This window comes from Periophthalmus magnuspinnatus, chromosome 21 (genome assembly GCF_009829125.3).
Source record: "Periophthalmus magnuspinnatus isolate fPerMag1 chromosome 21, fPerMag1.2.pri, whole genome shotgun sequence".
NCBI lineage: Eukaryota > Metazoa > Chordata > Actinopteri > Gobiiformes > Gobiidae > Periophthalmus > Periophthalmus magnuspinnatus.
The window spans coordinates 19038937-19054020 of NC_047146.1; the positions used below are offsets into that span (position 1 = coordinate 19038937).

General features: G+C 42.2%; 1 protein-coding gene across 1 annotated transcript in view; it reads left to right on the forward strand.

Annotated features, from left to right (window-relative positions):
• The window catches only part of cerkl (ceramide kinase-like), a 30912-nt gene that overhangs the window by 11623 nt on the left and 4205 nt on the right, over positions 1-15084 (forward strand). The window contains exons 6-13 of the mRNA XM_055230379.1: positions 989-1120; positions 5070-5133; positions 9100-9233; positions 9429-9503; positions 12455-12632; positions 13152-13217; positions 13976-14010; positions 14087-14204. Coding sequence (XP_055086354.1) covers positions 989-1120; positions 5070-5133; positions 9100-9233; positions 9429-9503; positions 12455-12632; positions 13152-13217; positions 13976-14010; positions 14087-14204 — 802 coding nt within the window. The remainder of the gene's footprint in view (positions 1-988; positions 1121-5069; positions 5134-9099; positions 9234-9428; positions 9504-12454; positions 12633-13151; positions 13218-13975; positions 14011-14086; positions 14205-15084) is intronic.

Genomic DNA, 15084 nt, shown 5'->3' on the forward strand with positions numbered 1-15084 from the left:
TTGTTTAAGTAATCCTGTATTGTCCTATCTTTGAGGTTTGAGCGCTTAGAAATTCCTGTTTTCACCTATCCCCTATCTCCACTCTCTGCGCTGTACTTATGCTGCGTTCATTGGTCCTAAAGTGCTCGAGATTCAAAGATGAGTTGATGGTATTTCTGCTTGTTTGCATTCATGCTTTTAGTAGAGGTAGTTTATTTTCTCCATTAACTTAATAGGACTTACAACGTTCAAATATTTCCCACAAAGGGGTTTAGGCTGAAGTGAAAGTGTGAATTTTGAGGTGACCAATTACAAAATCACATTTAATAGAGCTAATAAGTAAGATTTGTTGTCAAAAACTTAAACATTTTATGGTAATACCCTATCATGTTTATTTAAATTAGTTTAGTTTAGCCTTTATTTGAAAGGACAACGCACCATTAAGCTAATAAAAAGAGAGATGTTCACAGAAAAATTCGTACACAATACATTTTCACTCAATCAAAAATAAGAACAATGTCCATAATGTTCATAATGTTCATAATGTCCACTGTCCGACCCACACACTCACACAGAATGTACAATACAACTGCACATCTCAGCAAAGAGTTCATCTTATGAAATATATATTAAGCCACTTATCTAGGTAACGCTACATTAGTAATTACTTTAACTGCAGTTAGGCCTGCCACGATAATGACTATATGGACTTATCGTTCAGTATATGACAGATGGAGGAATATTTTTGGTGGGTCAATATTTATCATGTCATTATTTTCTTTGTAATATTGGGGAATTTTTGGGGAATTTTTATTATAGTTTATTGTTTGCATTTTCTTCAGCAATATATCGTGCTTCAAAAGCACTACACTACAGGGCTAACTGTAGTGTCAGATATTTAATACATGTTTATTTCGTTTTATAGACATCATCGTGTGTAATGGTTGTGCTGTTGATTCAGATTGACTTGCTTGTGTTATTGACCTTGTGCTGGTTGTGGTGTGTGCAGACTTGGGTGGGCGTCCCAGCTTCCTAAAGGTCTTGATAAACCCCAGCAGCCACAGGAAGGAGGCTGTGCATGTGTACCGCGAGCACGTAGCCCCTCTGTTCAAGATGGCCGCCGTGCAGACCGACATCACAGGTACGACAACTACTAGCGATAGTGGTGAAAGTGAACTATAAAATCAACCAGGAAGAAACTGCCTTTAAATTCAGGGGAATATAGTAATTTAGCATTTGCACTAAAATTGTGCAGCTATAATTGCTATGAATAATGATTGTCAGACAAAGAGGGGGTATTTTACTTTTATGGGGTATAACATATTTAGATCAATATGTTACTATTTATTGTTTTGAAAATGCGCTGTGCTCCCCATGCTAAGTCACTCCTCCTTCAGAGCACTATCACAACACAACAGCTAATGAAACTACCGCATATTGCATCAGGTTTGTGACGTAGCTGCTTTTGTATATTCATGGTGAATTGTTGTGCAGGAGCGTGGGTGGTGTAGGTTTGTGGGCTGAGCATTGTACAGGCTCGTATTGCTAACCGTAATTTATTTATTTAATTTTACTAATACAGGGAGAGCCCTATGAGAGGTCTGTGACTCTTTTTCATGGGTGCCTTGTTCAAATACAGAAAAAATACCAACAAAAACAAACAAAACAAATAACTATATTGGTCAATTTAAAACATTAAAAATGGTGCAGGTGTGAGTATAAATGTTTGCTTCCAGATGTCTGCTTCCTTGAAATATATTCCATTCTTGTGAAGTAAAATAGCCAAAAGCTTTAACCCCAATTTACTTCTGGTGCTGCTAGTCTTAAAAGGTATACAGTCATGTGATCTTGTATTAAATGTTCCACTATCAATGATTAACAAACAAGTGTGATAGGTTCTGAATGACTCCAACCCGCATGGATGACATTCAAAACCATTTCAGGATTTTTTTTGGTGAAGGAATAATGTTATAACCTGGTAGAAACCTTCAAAAATTAATTTTGCATAATGCCCTCTCTTTAAAAATAAATGCACTTTCATTTCATCTTCCTGTTTCCTTCACATCAGCAGCAGAACAATCATCCTCTTCAGCCTCTCCATCTCCTCCTCTTCACCATTAGTCTTTATTTCCCATTCAAAATATTTGGACTAACTGATGTGACATTAAGAGCCATTCTGAGTGGTCTGAGTGGTTTGTGGTCTTTTAGGTTATCTAAAGTTGAACTGCTCAAATGAAGTATTATTCAATCTGTAACACAATCTTGTTTGAAGTAACACACTGTCATTTGAAGATTTGAGATCTGAACCGACTAACCCCATGTTGGAGGGTCTTATACAAGAAAGAAATCAGTTGATGTTAAGTTTATTTAATCTGTTAACCATGTTTTAATGCTAAATCAAAGTACTTGATATAAGTGCCAAAATGTCAGGTATTGCACAGCTCTATATTACATGGCTTGATCATATTGTACATGATTTAAGTTGATAGAGACAAACTGTACTAACTTGTTGTAAATCTACAAATGTATCCTGATGAGATGTTCCTGTTCATAATGGTTCTTCACCTTGTCCTACAGAAGCACATGCAGATCCTCATGAAGCTGCTGGTGTATTGTTAGTCATCAGAGCTTGAGGTCAAAGGTCATTGCTAATGGTACTCTGGGGCTGGTGTAATCGGAGACAGGAGACAGGCCTCAACCCATCTGTCCTCTTCTTCACTCCTCTGCCTCTCCTTTCCTCCTGTTGTCCCTCTCTTCTCCTTTGCACTCCTCTTTTTATTAACTTCGTTCATGCTCTCCTCTTGTTAAGTCCTCCTCTAATCCCTCACTCTACACCTCTACTCCTTTCTTCCTCTCCTCCTGTTCCCTTTCCTTGTTCTCTTCTTTCCCTACGTCACCCATGCTCCTGTACGTCAATTCTACATAAATATACAAAAGCACGATAGAAAAACAAACCTGATGCGATGTGCAGTAGTTTCATTAGCAAGATGTGCGCTGCTTGTGTTGTGATAGTGCTCTGAAGGAGACTCAGAGCATCAAAAATGAAAGTGAAACTTATGGAACATGTTAATGCATTGTTTTCTGTGAATATGGCGTTCTCAAAACAATAAGAAGTAACATGGTGATCTAATGTTTTAGCGATCAATACCCCACAGAAGTGTAATACACCCAAGGTTCATCATTGCTGCACATTTGTTTTATCTAATATTAGAACATCAGTTAAACACAAACTGTATAAAGAAGCGGACTAAGGGGGCGTGGCATCACCCTTAACATCAGGCTCCAGCTAAACTGAGTTAGCTGGAAGCTAGCAGTTATATTAGCTAATTTAGAGTTCCATATTTGGAATTACAACCGAGTATCACAGCAACCAAAGAGCCAATCAGGAGCCAGGTGGTTGAAGGTAACGTCCTGCTCACACCACTGGTTTGGCTGGTGCTTAGCAGCGCTGTCAATCAAGTTTGTTGCTAGCACAACTAGTGGTAGTGGCCTTGGGGCACTGGATTAGTCTGTTATTAATGTTCATGTCTTGATTTACGGACAAAATAGCTAAATAAAAAGAGCAAGATTATGTAGAGCAGGTTAATACAACCAAAAATAATCTGCCAGCAACAGTTACAGAGAACAGGGTGACAGTTATTCAATACAAAGTGAATTGGAGGCAGAGTCGATGGAGCCCATGTCACTTCCTGTTTGGAATGCGGCGGCTCGTGGGTTAGCAATGTATATATGTATATGGTTTTAAATTTAGAATTGTTCTTGTTTTTTGTAAGTTTTGATGAGTTAATATTGATTTAGTTTAGGTCTAGCTATTTCCTGACTGGTTATTTTTTTGCAGTTATAGGAACAGAAATGAGCACATTATGTTTTACCCTCTTGAGAGCTCTGGGCCTGTCTCCAGTGGCAGATGGTAAAGTCCTCTTTCCCTTCCTCCATCTATCTGCCCAGTCCTTTTTTCTCTCTTCCTCCCTGTGTCTGTCCCTCTGTCTCTCTGTGTGATGGTGACCACACAAGGAGCTCCTCATATCAGTGTCCACTCCACATGTCCAGTCCACATGTCCCCTCAGCTTGCAGAGAACCATCTGAACACAGCTATAGTCACCTGAGCTGGTCTCACCACTCCACCCACACTGTTTACACACACACAAACACACACACCAAAAATCTGCTCGTTATCTGATTTCTGGAGTCATCAGATTATTGAAATGTCATATAAACTGTTCCATCTGATGTGAGTAATCTGATTTCTTTCACACCTGTGCTAGTTTGGCAAGGAAAATTGTGCAAAAATGGCAAATGGTAATGTTGATTATTTTATAACGCTGTTTCCTGACCGCTTTTAGCAATAGGTGTTCCAGATTGATAAATATGTAGAGCTCACTTCAGAGGGTTACACATCTCAATCTGACGTCAGACAGGTTCGGAATCTGGAGCTCCCATTCACGGAGAACAAGCAAACTCCACACAGGACTATTGATACTTTGCAGCTGATGTCATCAACATTCCCTGGGAGTGTGACGCCAACTAGAGGCTCTGTTATTCAAACTAGACTTTAATCTGAGTTTTTTTTAACACAATCTGACCAGAACGAGACTTGATTTGAGCTGTTAAACAAGTGTCTGCCACAGAAAAATTACAGTCACAAGCATCAGCCAACAGTTTTACAGTTAGTAACTTTCAACTTTTTCTTGAAAATCAAACCGCTAAACAAGAATATCAACTCGTACCCTGTTTTGATCATAAGCTCTTGAAATTTCATATTTTTTCTTGAGTTTTCAGACCATTAACCAAAAAAAAAATGACAGTGTTTGCTAATCTGTACATTTTGTCACCATGGTAACTGCTTCACATTCCACCATAGAGATACATGAAGAACACCCTCAGCGAGATGTCACTGCAAAGTATCAATATATAGTATATAGTATGTAGTATATAGTATAAGGTAGATTCATTCTGACCAGTTTCAGTTTCAACATCAGAAACAAAATTTTGGTCTGAAAAAATACCAAAAAAAAGAAGACCAAAGAACCTCATTGGACACTTCCACACAGGGCTAACCACTCTGCCACCTTTTGTGCTTGCATGCGCAGTGACAGAGAAGGAAGGCCACACCCTGTCACTGATGAAGGAGTGCAAGCTGGACCAGTACGACGGGTGAGTCCTGTGTGTCAGATGCCCTCCTGTCCTTCTGTGTCCATGTGTGTCAGATGCCCTCCCGTCCTTCTATATTCATTTGTGTCAGATGCCCTCCCATCCTTTTCGATTCATGTATGTCAGAGGCCCTCCCGCCCTTCTGTATCCTTGCGTGTCAGATGCCCTCCCCGTTGTTGTTTGTTTATTGAACTGCGGCACTGAGTCCTGTCTCTCAGAAGGGGGTCGTATGCGGAGGCAGTCTTGCGAGTTTCCTTGTGTCGGGTGTGGAAGCTCTAAGCCGCTCACATAATGAAGTCCTGACCCAAAAACACACTGACCTAGACCAGACCGGGCTTTTGACTCTCTAAACCAACATCTCTTCCAGCTCTAATCTAGGGCTAAACCAGGTCTAAAAGTGGACAACATCATTTCCGCTGTAGATCCAAACAAGAAATGATCCAAAAGTGGTTAAAACTCCACTCTACTAAATGAGGCAAACCCACAAACTGAAGAGCTGTCCAAATACCACCTGAAAGAGATATTACAGTGTCTTAACCTGCAGATAGACACATACAATTTAGTCCAGGGTTAAAACAAGACTAAACTATGAATAAATCAATTCTAAACCAGTCCTAAACCATGACTAAAACAGGACCAAACCAGTCCTAAACTAGGAAGACCAGGACTAAAACATGATTAAACCACGAAGGTCATTGTTTCTAGTCTTTCTGATGTTGGATAATCCTTGCTGGAATCATTTCTCTCATTCTCTGACACAAAGGTTTTGTTTTTTACTAAGCTGACAGGGATAAGACAAATACTATATTCATTCATTTAAAGCAGACCTGTTCTCCAAAATTGACATTTCAGAGCTTTTAACCATTATAGCTGTTTTCCCTACTCATTTACCCTCTCGAACTTTAACTGGCCATTTTTCCACTCTACCCTTGTTTTCACCGCCACTGGTACATGTCTGTATATACCGGTACTTAATTTTGCAATTTTATCTTCTTAAGCGCTGATACACGTAGGATTCGACAGCATCACGTAATCAATGTAAAACTAATCCGCTGCTCACCAGTGTGATGTGCAGCCATCCATAGGAGGGGCCAACAGCTACACGACTTTTTGTTGTGATGACATTTATGGCAATGGGTGTTGCAGTTCTCTAATGTGGAAGTGGACTTGTTTCGTTTATTAAGTCATTGTAGATCAATATTTCGACATCAACAACATAATGATCCACAGGTGTCATAGATTATAACTATATATCATCCATGTGTAGGTCTCATCTATTTCATATTTAAACTGAAAGTAGCTAGGCTACATGCTAACAGTGACTGCGGTACAGGGGTTGTAAGCTGCTCTAGTGCTCAGCCTCATAAACTTTAATGTGCTTAGGAAGATTAGCTCACTGCTGCTAAACTAGCCCTGTGTGGTGTGGGTGGGTATTTTTCACTATGTGGGGACTAAAATCTCTACACACACTCAAACACATCCGGGGGACCTGCTTCTCTTATGGGGACAAAAATCAGCTCCCCATGATGTAAACCCTTTATTATTAGATCAACAACATGATTTAGACTTCAGATGTGGGTTAAAAGGTTAAGCATGTAGTATGGTTAAGGTTAGGATCATGCATTCCATCCATTTTCTTCTGCTTTATCCGGGGCCTGGTCACGGAGGCAGCAGCCTGAGCAGGGAGGTCCAGACTTCCCTTTCCACACAGACACATGCTCCAGCCCTTCCGGGAGGATTACAAGGCATTCCTGGGCCAGCCAAGAGACATAGTCCCTCCAGCGTGTCCTGGGTCTTCTCTACTCTGAGCTCCTCCTGTGTGACTGAACTCCTCACCCTATCTCTAGGGGAGCGCCCAGTCATCCTGCGGAAGAAACTCATTTTGGCCGCTTGTATCCGCGATCTTGTCCTTTCGGTCATTACCCACAGCTCATAAGCATAGGTGAAGGTAGGAACGTAGATTGACCGGTAAATTGAGAGCTTTGGCTTTCGGCTCAGCTCCTTCTTTACCATGATTCAGCGGCTGCATCACTGAAGATGCTGCACTGGGGTCACTCTTGAACAAGACCCTGAGATCCTTGAACTCCTCCACTTGAGGCAGGGACTCTCCACCAACCCAGAGAGGGCAAGCCATCTTTTTCCAGTCGAGAACCATGGCCTTGGATTTGGAGGAGCTGATTTTCATCCCAGCTGCTTCACACTTGGCTGTGAACTGCCCCAGTGCACGTTGCAGATCCTGGTTTGATGAAGCCATCAGGACCACATCATCTGCAAACAGCAGAGATGAGATCCTGTGGTCCCCAAACGGGATCCCTCCAGCCCCTGACTGCACCTAGAAATTCTGTCCATAAAAGTAATGAACAGAGCTGGTGATAAAGGGCAGCCCTGGCAGAATCCAGTGTGCACCAGGAGCAGGTCTGACTTACTGCCGGCAATGCGAACACAGCTCCTGCTCCGGTCATACAGGGACCGAAAAGCCCTTAGCAAAGGACCCCAAACCCTGTACTGATGGAGCACCCCCCAAAGGACACCACGATGGACACGGCCGAATGCCTTCTCCAGATCTACAAAGCACATGTGGACTAGTTGGAAAAACTCCCATGAACCCTCGAGCACCCGATAGAGTATAAAGTGGGTCCAGTGTTCCGCGATGGGGACTAAAACCTCCTGAATCCGAAGTTCGACTACCAATCAAATTCTTCTCTCCACTACCCTGGAATAGACCTGACCGAGAAGGCCGAGGAGCAGAGGGACCACAACCCCGGTTTACCAGTCCAGTGGTACTGTCCTCTCCAAGCACTACGCAATGTTGCACAGACATGTCAGCCAAGGCAGCTCTACAACATCCACAGATTTAAGATACTCAGGATGGATCTCACCCATCCCCGGAGCTTTGCCGCCAGTCGAGGTCAGCAGCTCTCCACCCACACTGTAAACAGTGTGGGTGAAGCACTGCTTCCCCCTCCTATTTGAGGCAGATAGTCCTCCTCTATGGCCTCCCCAAACTCCTCCCAGCCCCGGGTTTTGCTTCTGCGACAGCACAGGCTGCGGCATGGTTGGCCTGACAGTATCTGTCAGCTGCCTCAGGAGTCCCATGAGCCAACAAGGCCTGATAGGACTCCTTCTTCAGCCTGACGGCATCCCTCACCTCCGGCGTCCACCAGAGTACATTGGAGTTGTGTTTTGTTTCATTCACACATCAAAATTAAACCATATGACATCATTAATTGCACTCCAGGAAGTGCTCCTCTGTGTTTTTTTAAACCCAAAAGTCTCTAAGTTAGAGTTGTTGTTTTTTTGTACTTTTATGAGGTATTAATGCTAACACATAACATATTTAGATCACCATGTTACTTTTTAAAATGCTATATTCGCCAAAAACAACGTATTAATATGTTTAATAAGTATCATTTTTGTCTGTAACGCCCTGTTTTGTACCATGTTTTTGTATATTTATGGAGTATTGTCATGTGGGAGCATGGATGACGTAGGCTTGTGGGCTGAGCATTACACAGAAATTTACAGCTAACAGTAAGGAGGATTTGAATAGGGCCCAGGAGAGATCACTAACATACTCAAACATGCATTGATGACATCTAAAACTCTTCAGGTGTTCTTTAAAGTACTATGTAACTTCTCTGGTGGGGGATTTTTAAAAGGTGATTAGTATTATTATTATTATTTTCAATTTTTAAACACATTAAAAATGTATTCTTAAAGATTCGCCAACTGAAATTCAGAATGAAAATAATTTAAACATGTTTTTCCAAGTAAAAAAAAGTGAACAATTCAGCAGTATTTCAAATTCTGAAAAAATCTGATGAAAAATAATCTTCCATAGGAATCTGTCAGAAAATGTACATAGTGCACTTTAAATGAGCATAATCTGGTCCCTTTAACTTATCAAAAGCATGATATGTGTGTCATAATTGCCCACGCCCTGTTAACTGGGTGTGCCTTGTGCTCCAGCGTGGTGGTGGTGGGAGGAGATGGCTCTGTGGCGGAGTTGTGCCATGGCCTGGTGCTGCGGACACAACTGGACACTGGCTCTGCCCTGGAGAACCCCAGAACAGTCAGCCTGCCCCTGGGCATCATCCCAGCCGGTCAGTGCGGGGAGGGGGTGAGAGGAGTGTGGAGTGAGGGGGGTATAGCCGAAGAGTGAGTGAGAAGGTGAGTGGGTAAGAGTGGGTGAGCACGGGAAAGCGTGGGTGAGATGAGGTGTATGAGGTGAGTGGGTCAGTGGGTGTATGAGGTGAGTGGGTGTATGAGATTGTAGGAGTCTTACTGCTCTCTCTCAGGCTCCACAGACATCGTGTCCTGTTCTGTTCATGGAGTGAGAGATCCAGTCACCGCAGCACTGCACATCATCCTCGGTAAGTACAGGACCGGTCTGGTTCTTGGAAGTATTGGCAAGGCAAGTTTATTTGTATAGCACAATTCGTACACAAGGTAATTCACAGTGCTTTACAGAATAAGAAAGACATTAAAATCACACAAATCAAAACATAAATAATCACAAATAATCATCATAAAGTTACCATTAAAACAGAAGAGTGTAGAATAAAAACCTTTCAGTCATATGCACCTAAACAGAACTGTTTTGAGCCTGGATTTAAACATTGTCAAAGTAGAGGCCTGTCTCACATCTTCAGGAAGACTGTTCCAGGTTTTAGCTGCATAAAACTTAAACGCTGATTCCCCATGTTTAGTCCTGGCTCTGGGACCAGCAGGAGGCCGGTGCCTGACATCCTCAGTGTGCGAGATGGTTCATATGGCACTAACATGTCAGAGATGTACTTTGGACCTAGGCCATGGAGAGACTTATACACAAGCAGAGCTGCTTTAAAGTCTATTCTCTGAGCTACAGGAAGCCAGTGCAGAGACCTGAGCACAGGATTTATGTGCTCGTACTTCCTGGTTCTAGTCAGGACCCGAGCAGCAGCGTTCTGGATGTACTGCAGTTGTGTTAAGGCTCGTTTGGAGAGGCCAGTGAGCAGGACGTTACAGTAGTCTAACCTACTGGAGACAAATGCATGGATAAGTCTCTCTGAGTCTGGCTTTGACTGTATACCTTTGGTTTTTGCAATTTTTTTAGATGGTAAAAAGCTGCAGATGTTATTGATTTGATGTGGCTGTTAAAGTTCAAGTCTGAGTCCATTGTTACCCCTAGATTTCTAGCCTGATTTGAAGGTTTTAGAGAGAGAGAGACTGGAGGTGACTGCTAACACTTTCTCTATGTTTCTGTGGGCCAAAGATGATGATTTCAGTTTTGTCTGAGTTTAGCTGGAGAAAGTAGTTTTGCATCCATGCACTGATCTGCTGGATGCAGTGTGAATCCACTGGTCCATATTCACCTGCTGCCAGTGAGACATAGATCTGAGTGTCATCTGCATAGTTGTGGTAAGACACATTATTGCTGCATATTAACTGGCCTAACTGCAGCATGTAGAGATTGAACAACAGGGGTCCCAGGATTGACCCCTGGGGCACCCCAGAGGTCAGGGACATTTTATCTGAGATACATTTTCCAATTTCAACAAAGTACTCCCTGTTTTCTAAATGGAACTTGAACCAGTCTAGTGCCGTACCAGAGATGCCCACCCAGTCCTCTAGTCTCTGTAAGAGGATCCCATGATCCACAGTGTCAAAGGCAGCACTCAGATCTAACAGGATCAAGACTGAGACTTCACCTGCATCAGTGTTCAGGCGGATGTCATTTGTCACCTTGATAAGGGCAGTCTCGGGGCTGTGGTGGGGTCTATTGATACTTTGCTGCTGATGTCATCAACATTCCCTGTGTGATGCTAACTGTAAGCACTGCACTATCTGAAGCTTGTTAGACTTAAACCTGAGCCCTTATTTCAACACAATATGCCTAGAAAGAGCTGGTTTGGTTGGAACAACAAAAGGTGAGCTGATTTGTTTTGTTAAACAACTCTGTCAGACATAAGATTACAATCATAAGCTAACTAGCATTATCCAACACTTAGTCACTCTCACGTTTGTGTTTGAAAACCAAACTCCAAAACAGAACCCTGAAAACTCATATTGATCACAGGCTCCTAAAAATTTGTTATTTAAATCCTTTTTGTATTCAGGCAATCTGAAAACATTTTTACAGTGTTTGCTAATGTACATCATGTCACCATGGTAGCTGCTAAACATTCCACCATAGAGATATAAGTAGAACACCCTCAGCGTGATGTCCCTGCACAGAATATCAATAATAAGATTTGGAAGATGATCCCAACATGACATTGTATTGGTTTCAGTGGCCTGAATTTATAGGGACATGATGCTCATTTTATTTTCCTTCTGCATAATCAGTTCTGACCAGTTAGAGTGATGCTAGAGTGGAGCTAGCATAGGCTTAGAGCGGGGCTAGGCTAAATTAGATCACATGTTACCTTTTACGTTTTGGAAATGCTGTAGGCGCCAAAACCATCTTATTAAAAACTGAACTACTGTACATTACATAAGGTTTGTCAAGTTTTAGCCCATCATGTTTTCATATATTCCGTAAGGAGAGATCGCCAGCTTACTCAAACATGCATGAATGACATACAAAACTTCTTCAGGCATATTTTTCATGGGGGAACTTTATAACACGGTAGAACACTCCATAAGGTTTTTGCACAATACTGCCACTTTAATGTGTAGCTCACCATAGTGTCCCAAAGTTAGAAACATGTGAAACTTTGGAAGATAAGTGTCTGCAGGGCACTCTGTAACCTAACTCAGGGGCAGATGTACAGAGGGGGGACAGCAGGGGCAGATGTGGCACAGATGGCACATCAGCTCTTCATTGGGGGAGGAGTCACAGTATTATCCATCACCAAACAAACAGTCACTAACTCACACAGTACATTCACATAGGAAGGGTGGTATTGATACTTTGCAGGTGATGTCATCAACATTCTCTGGGGGTGTGATGTAACTGAAGCTCTAGGCTGTTAGAAGCTCTGTTAGACTTTAATCTGAGCTTTATTTTAACACAGTCTGAGCAGACAGAGGTTACTTAGTTGGAACTAACAGCTGAGGTTAAACAAGTCTCTCACACATAAAATTACTCCCACAAGCTAGCCAATTTCTTTCAGTTAGTCATTCTCACCTTTTAGTTTAAATTTAAACACCCAAACAGGACTATGAACTTGTATGAATCACAGGCTCCTGAAAATAAAACCCCCAGGATCATGTATAGCAGATTAATGCGAACATTTTAATTTTAATTTGATGAGCCACACAGCAGCAGTTACGGAGAGAGGGGCAACGTTTTTTTTAATAGAAAGTGAACTAGAGCCAGAGTATCCCTGTCTTTGTCCAGGCCATGTCCTGCTGGTTGACATGTGCAGCTTCTGGTCCCTGGGGCAACTAGTGCGTTATGGTTTCTCCTCCATGTTCGGCTTCGGGGGGCGGAGCCTGGCGTGTGCAGAGAAGAGGCGTTGGATGCCCTCCTCCCAGAGGAGGGACTACGCCGTGGTCAAGACCCTTGCCCGACTCAGGTCAGGACCACGACCAGAACAGAACCAGAACAGGACTAAACCTGGACCGAACCAGGACCAAACCTGTATCAGACCAGGACTAAACCAGGACCAGATCAGGACCAGACTAGGAACAGGACCAAACCAGGACTAAACCAGAAATCAACCAGGGCCAGATCAGGACCAGGACCAAACCAGGACTGAACCAGGACCAGGCCAGGACTGAACAAAGACCAGGCCAGGAACAGACCAGGAACAAACAAGGCTTCAGTGGGAAAACATGGGCTCCCATCTGACACAGGATCTGACACACAAGGATACAAGAGGATGGGAGAACATCTGACACAGGGATATATGCGAATGGAAGGGCATCTGACACATAGGAATATAGGTGGAGGGGAGAGCATCTGACACACAGGGGTAGGGTACAATGGGAGGGCATCTGGCACATGAAACTAGGTGATGGAAGGACATCTGACACTGCAAGTATATGATGAGTGCTTCAAAAAATTCATATTGTGTTTGTGTGTCCATGTCCAGAGCAGAAGATTGTGAAGTGTCGTATGTGGAGGCCCGGACGTCCAGCCCTGAGCCCCTGTCTGACAAGTCAGAGACATTTATTTGTTATATTGAAGGAGCTGTACCTGATTTTTACTGGCTTGAAACCGTGAAAAACTGAATTGGTTCATTTGTAGTGGTCCAAAGTTATTCACTTATTCTGAGCATAAGCACTTTTCACAACTCTCAGAAACCAGAGCGAAGTTTTGTGAACAACAACACACACTTCCCGATTCTCTGACAATGAAACGCTTTATATTTAGACTTATTTTGATCTCAAGAGCTACATATATAATATATTTAATCAACATATTAACATCTTTTATAAGTTTCGCCTTTGTTTTTGACACTCTGAGTTCCTTTGCTCACCCTAAGTCACTCCCCCTTCAGAGCGTTATCGCAACACAGTCAGAGTGCATCCCGCTAATGACACTATTGCATGTCAAATCAGGGTTGTCAGGTTGCAGTTTTGTATCATGGTTTTGTATATTTGTGGAGAATTGTCATGTGGCAGCATAGGTGATGTAGGCTTGTGGGCTGAGCATTGCACAGACTCTTACAGCTAACCATGAAGAGGGTTCAAGCGAGATTGCTAAATTACTCAAACATGTGCGGATGACATCTAAAACCTATTCAGGAATATTTTTGATGAGGGAACAACATTATAGCATGGTAGAAAGCTAAAAAAAAGATGAAGAATAATACCTCTTCTTTAAAAAATCTGGTACAGATCAATATTTGAAGAGAAATATATTGTAGCTATGTTTAATAGTTGGGCTAACACCTCCTCTCCTTTGCTTTTACAGAACACAAGATTGTGATCAGGATTCCCATCACACAGGTGGGCATCAGTACTGTAGTACATGTAATGTACACAAAAGTGTGCGGTTGAAAGTGTTCCTCTGTGTCATTGGCAGGTTCAGAGGAGGAGGCGGAGTCCTGGACAACCAATCAGGGCCTGTATCTGAACATCAGTGTGATGTCCATCCCAGGGCTCAGTCCGCACACGCCCAGAGGACTGGCCCCTAACACCAGGTAAAGAAACACTCATCAGCTCATACTGCTTTCAGATGTACAAACGACATGTTTTATCAAAGGCTGGTCAGGGTTTGCACTAAATGTGGTAAAATTATTAAGGAACTGTATGTAGCTTGCACTCTTACTGAATCACCTCAGCCTGCAAATAGATGACATATACAAGTTTTTCTCATTCTCAGTATATGGGCAAGCCTCATGTGAAAGGTCAGAACCTTCAAACTCACTGAGCTGCAGACGTTTAAACTAACTAGAGCTGTAGCCCTTTAGTCGTTCAGTCAGTTAATTGGTTGATGGTGTCTAAAGCCTGACACACACTACAGAATTTTTCAGTCTTAAACCATTTTTAAACGTATGACAAAAAGGGCAATGGAGAATTGGATGAGACTTTAAATCTCCCAGCCCAAAGACTGCAGCGGGATATGGCTGCAAAGAGACCGCACACCACAAGCTAAAAAAAGCTAGCCACTTGCATCAGCTTTTTCCTGTCTACAGTAAAACCACTTGCTTTGAGACTCCCTTAAAAAATCAAAGTACATTACACCAATGGAAGAAAAGCACAAACTTTTTTTAAACAGGCGGCCACCAAGCAGATCTTTGCAGTGGGAGTGTGAGAGCCATGTGTGGTTTTAATTTAAATGAAAATCTTACATACAGTTCCTTTAAATTAAATCAACTTAACTTAAATGGATTTAGTGCATTTAGTGCATACATTTAATAAGAAAAAATATATATCCCATTTACATCATTATTGTCACAAAAATTTCAAACTCGATTTCGATACAAAGGGATAGACCCGATACTCGATTTCGATACCACAATGATAATAAAAACACTCTTTTTTAGACAATAGAATGTCTAAACATTAAATCATAAATCA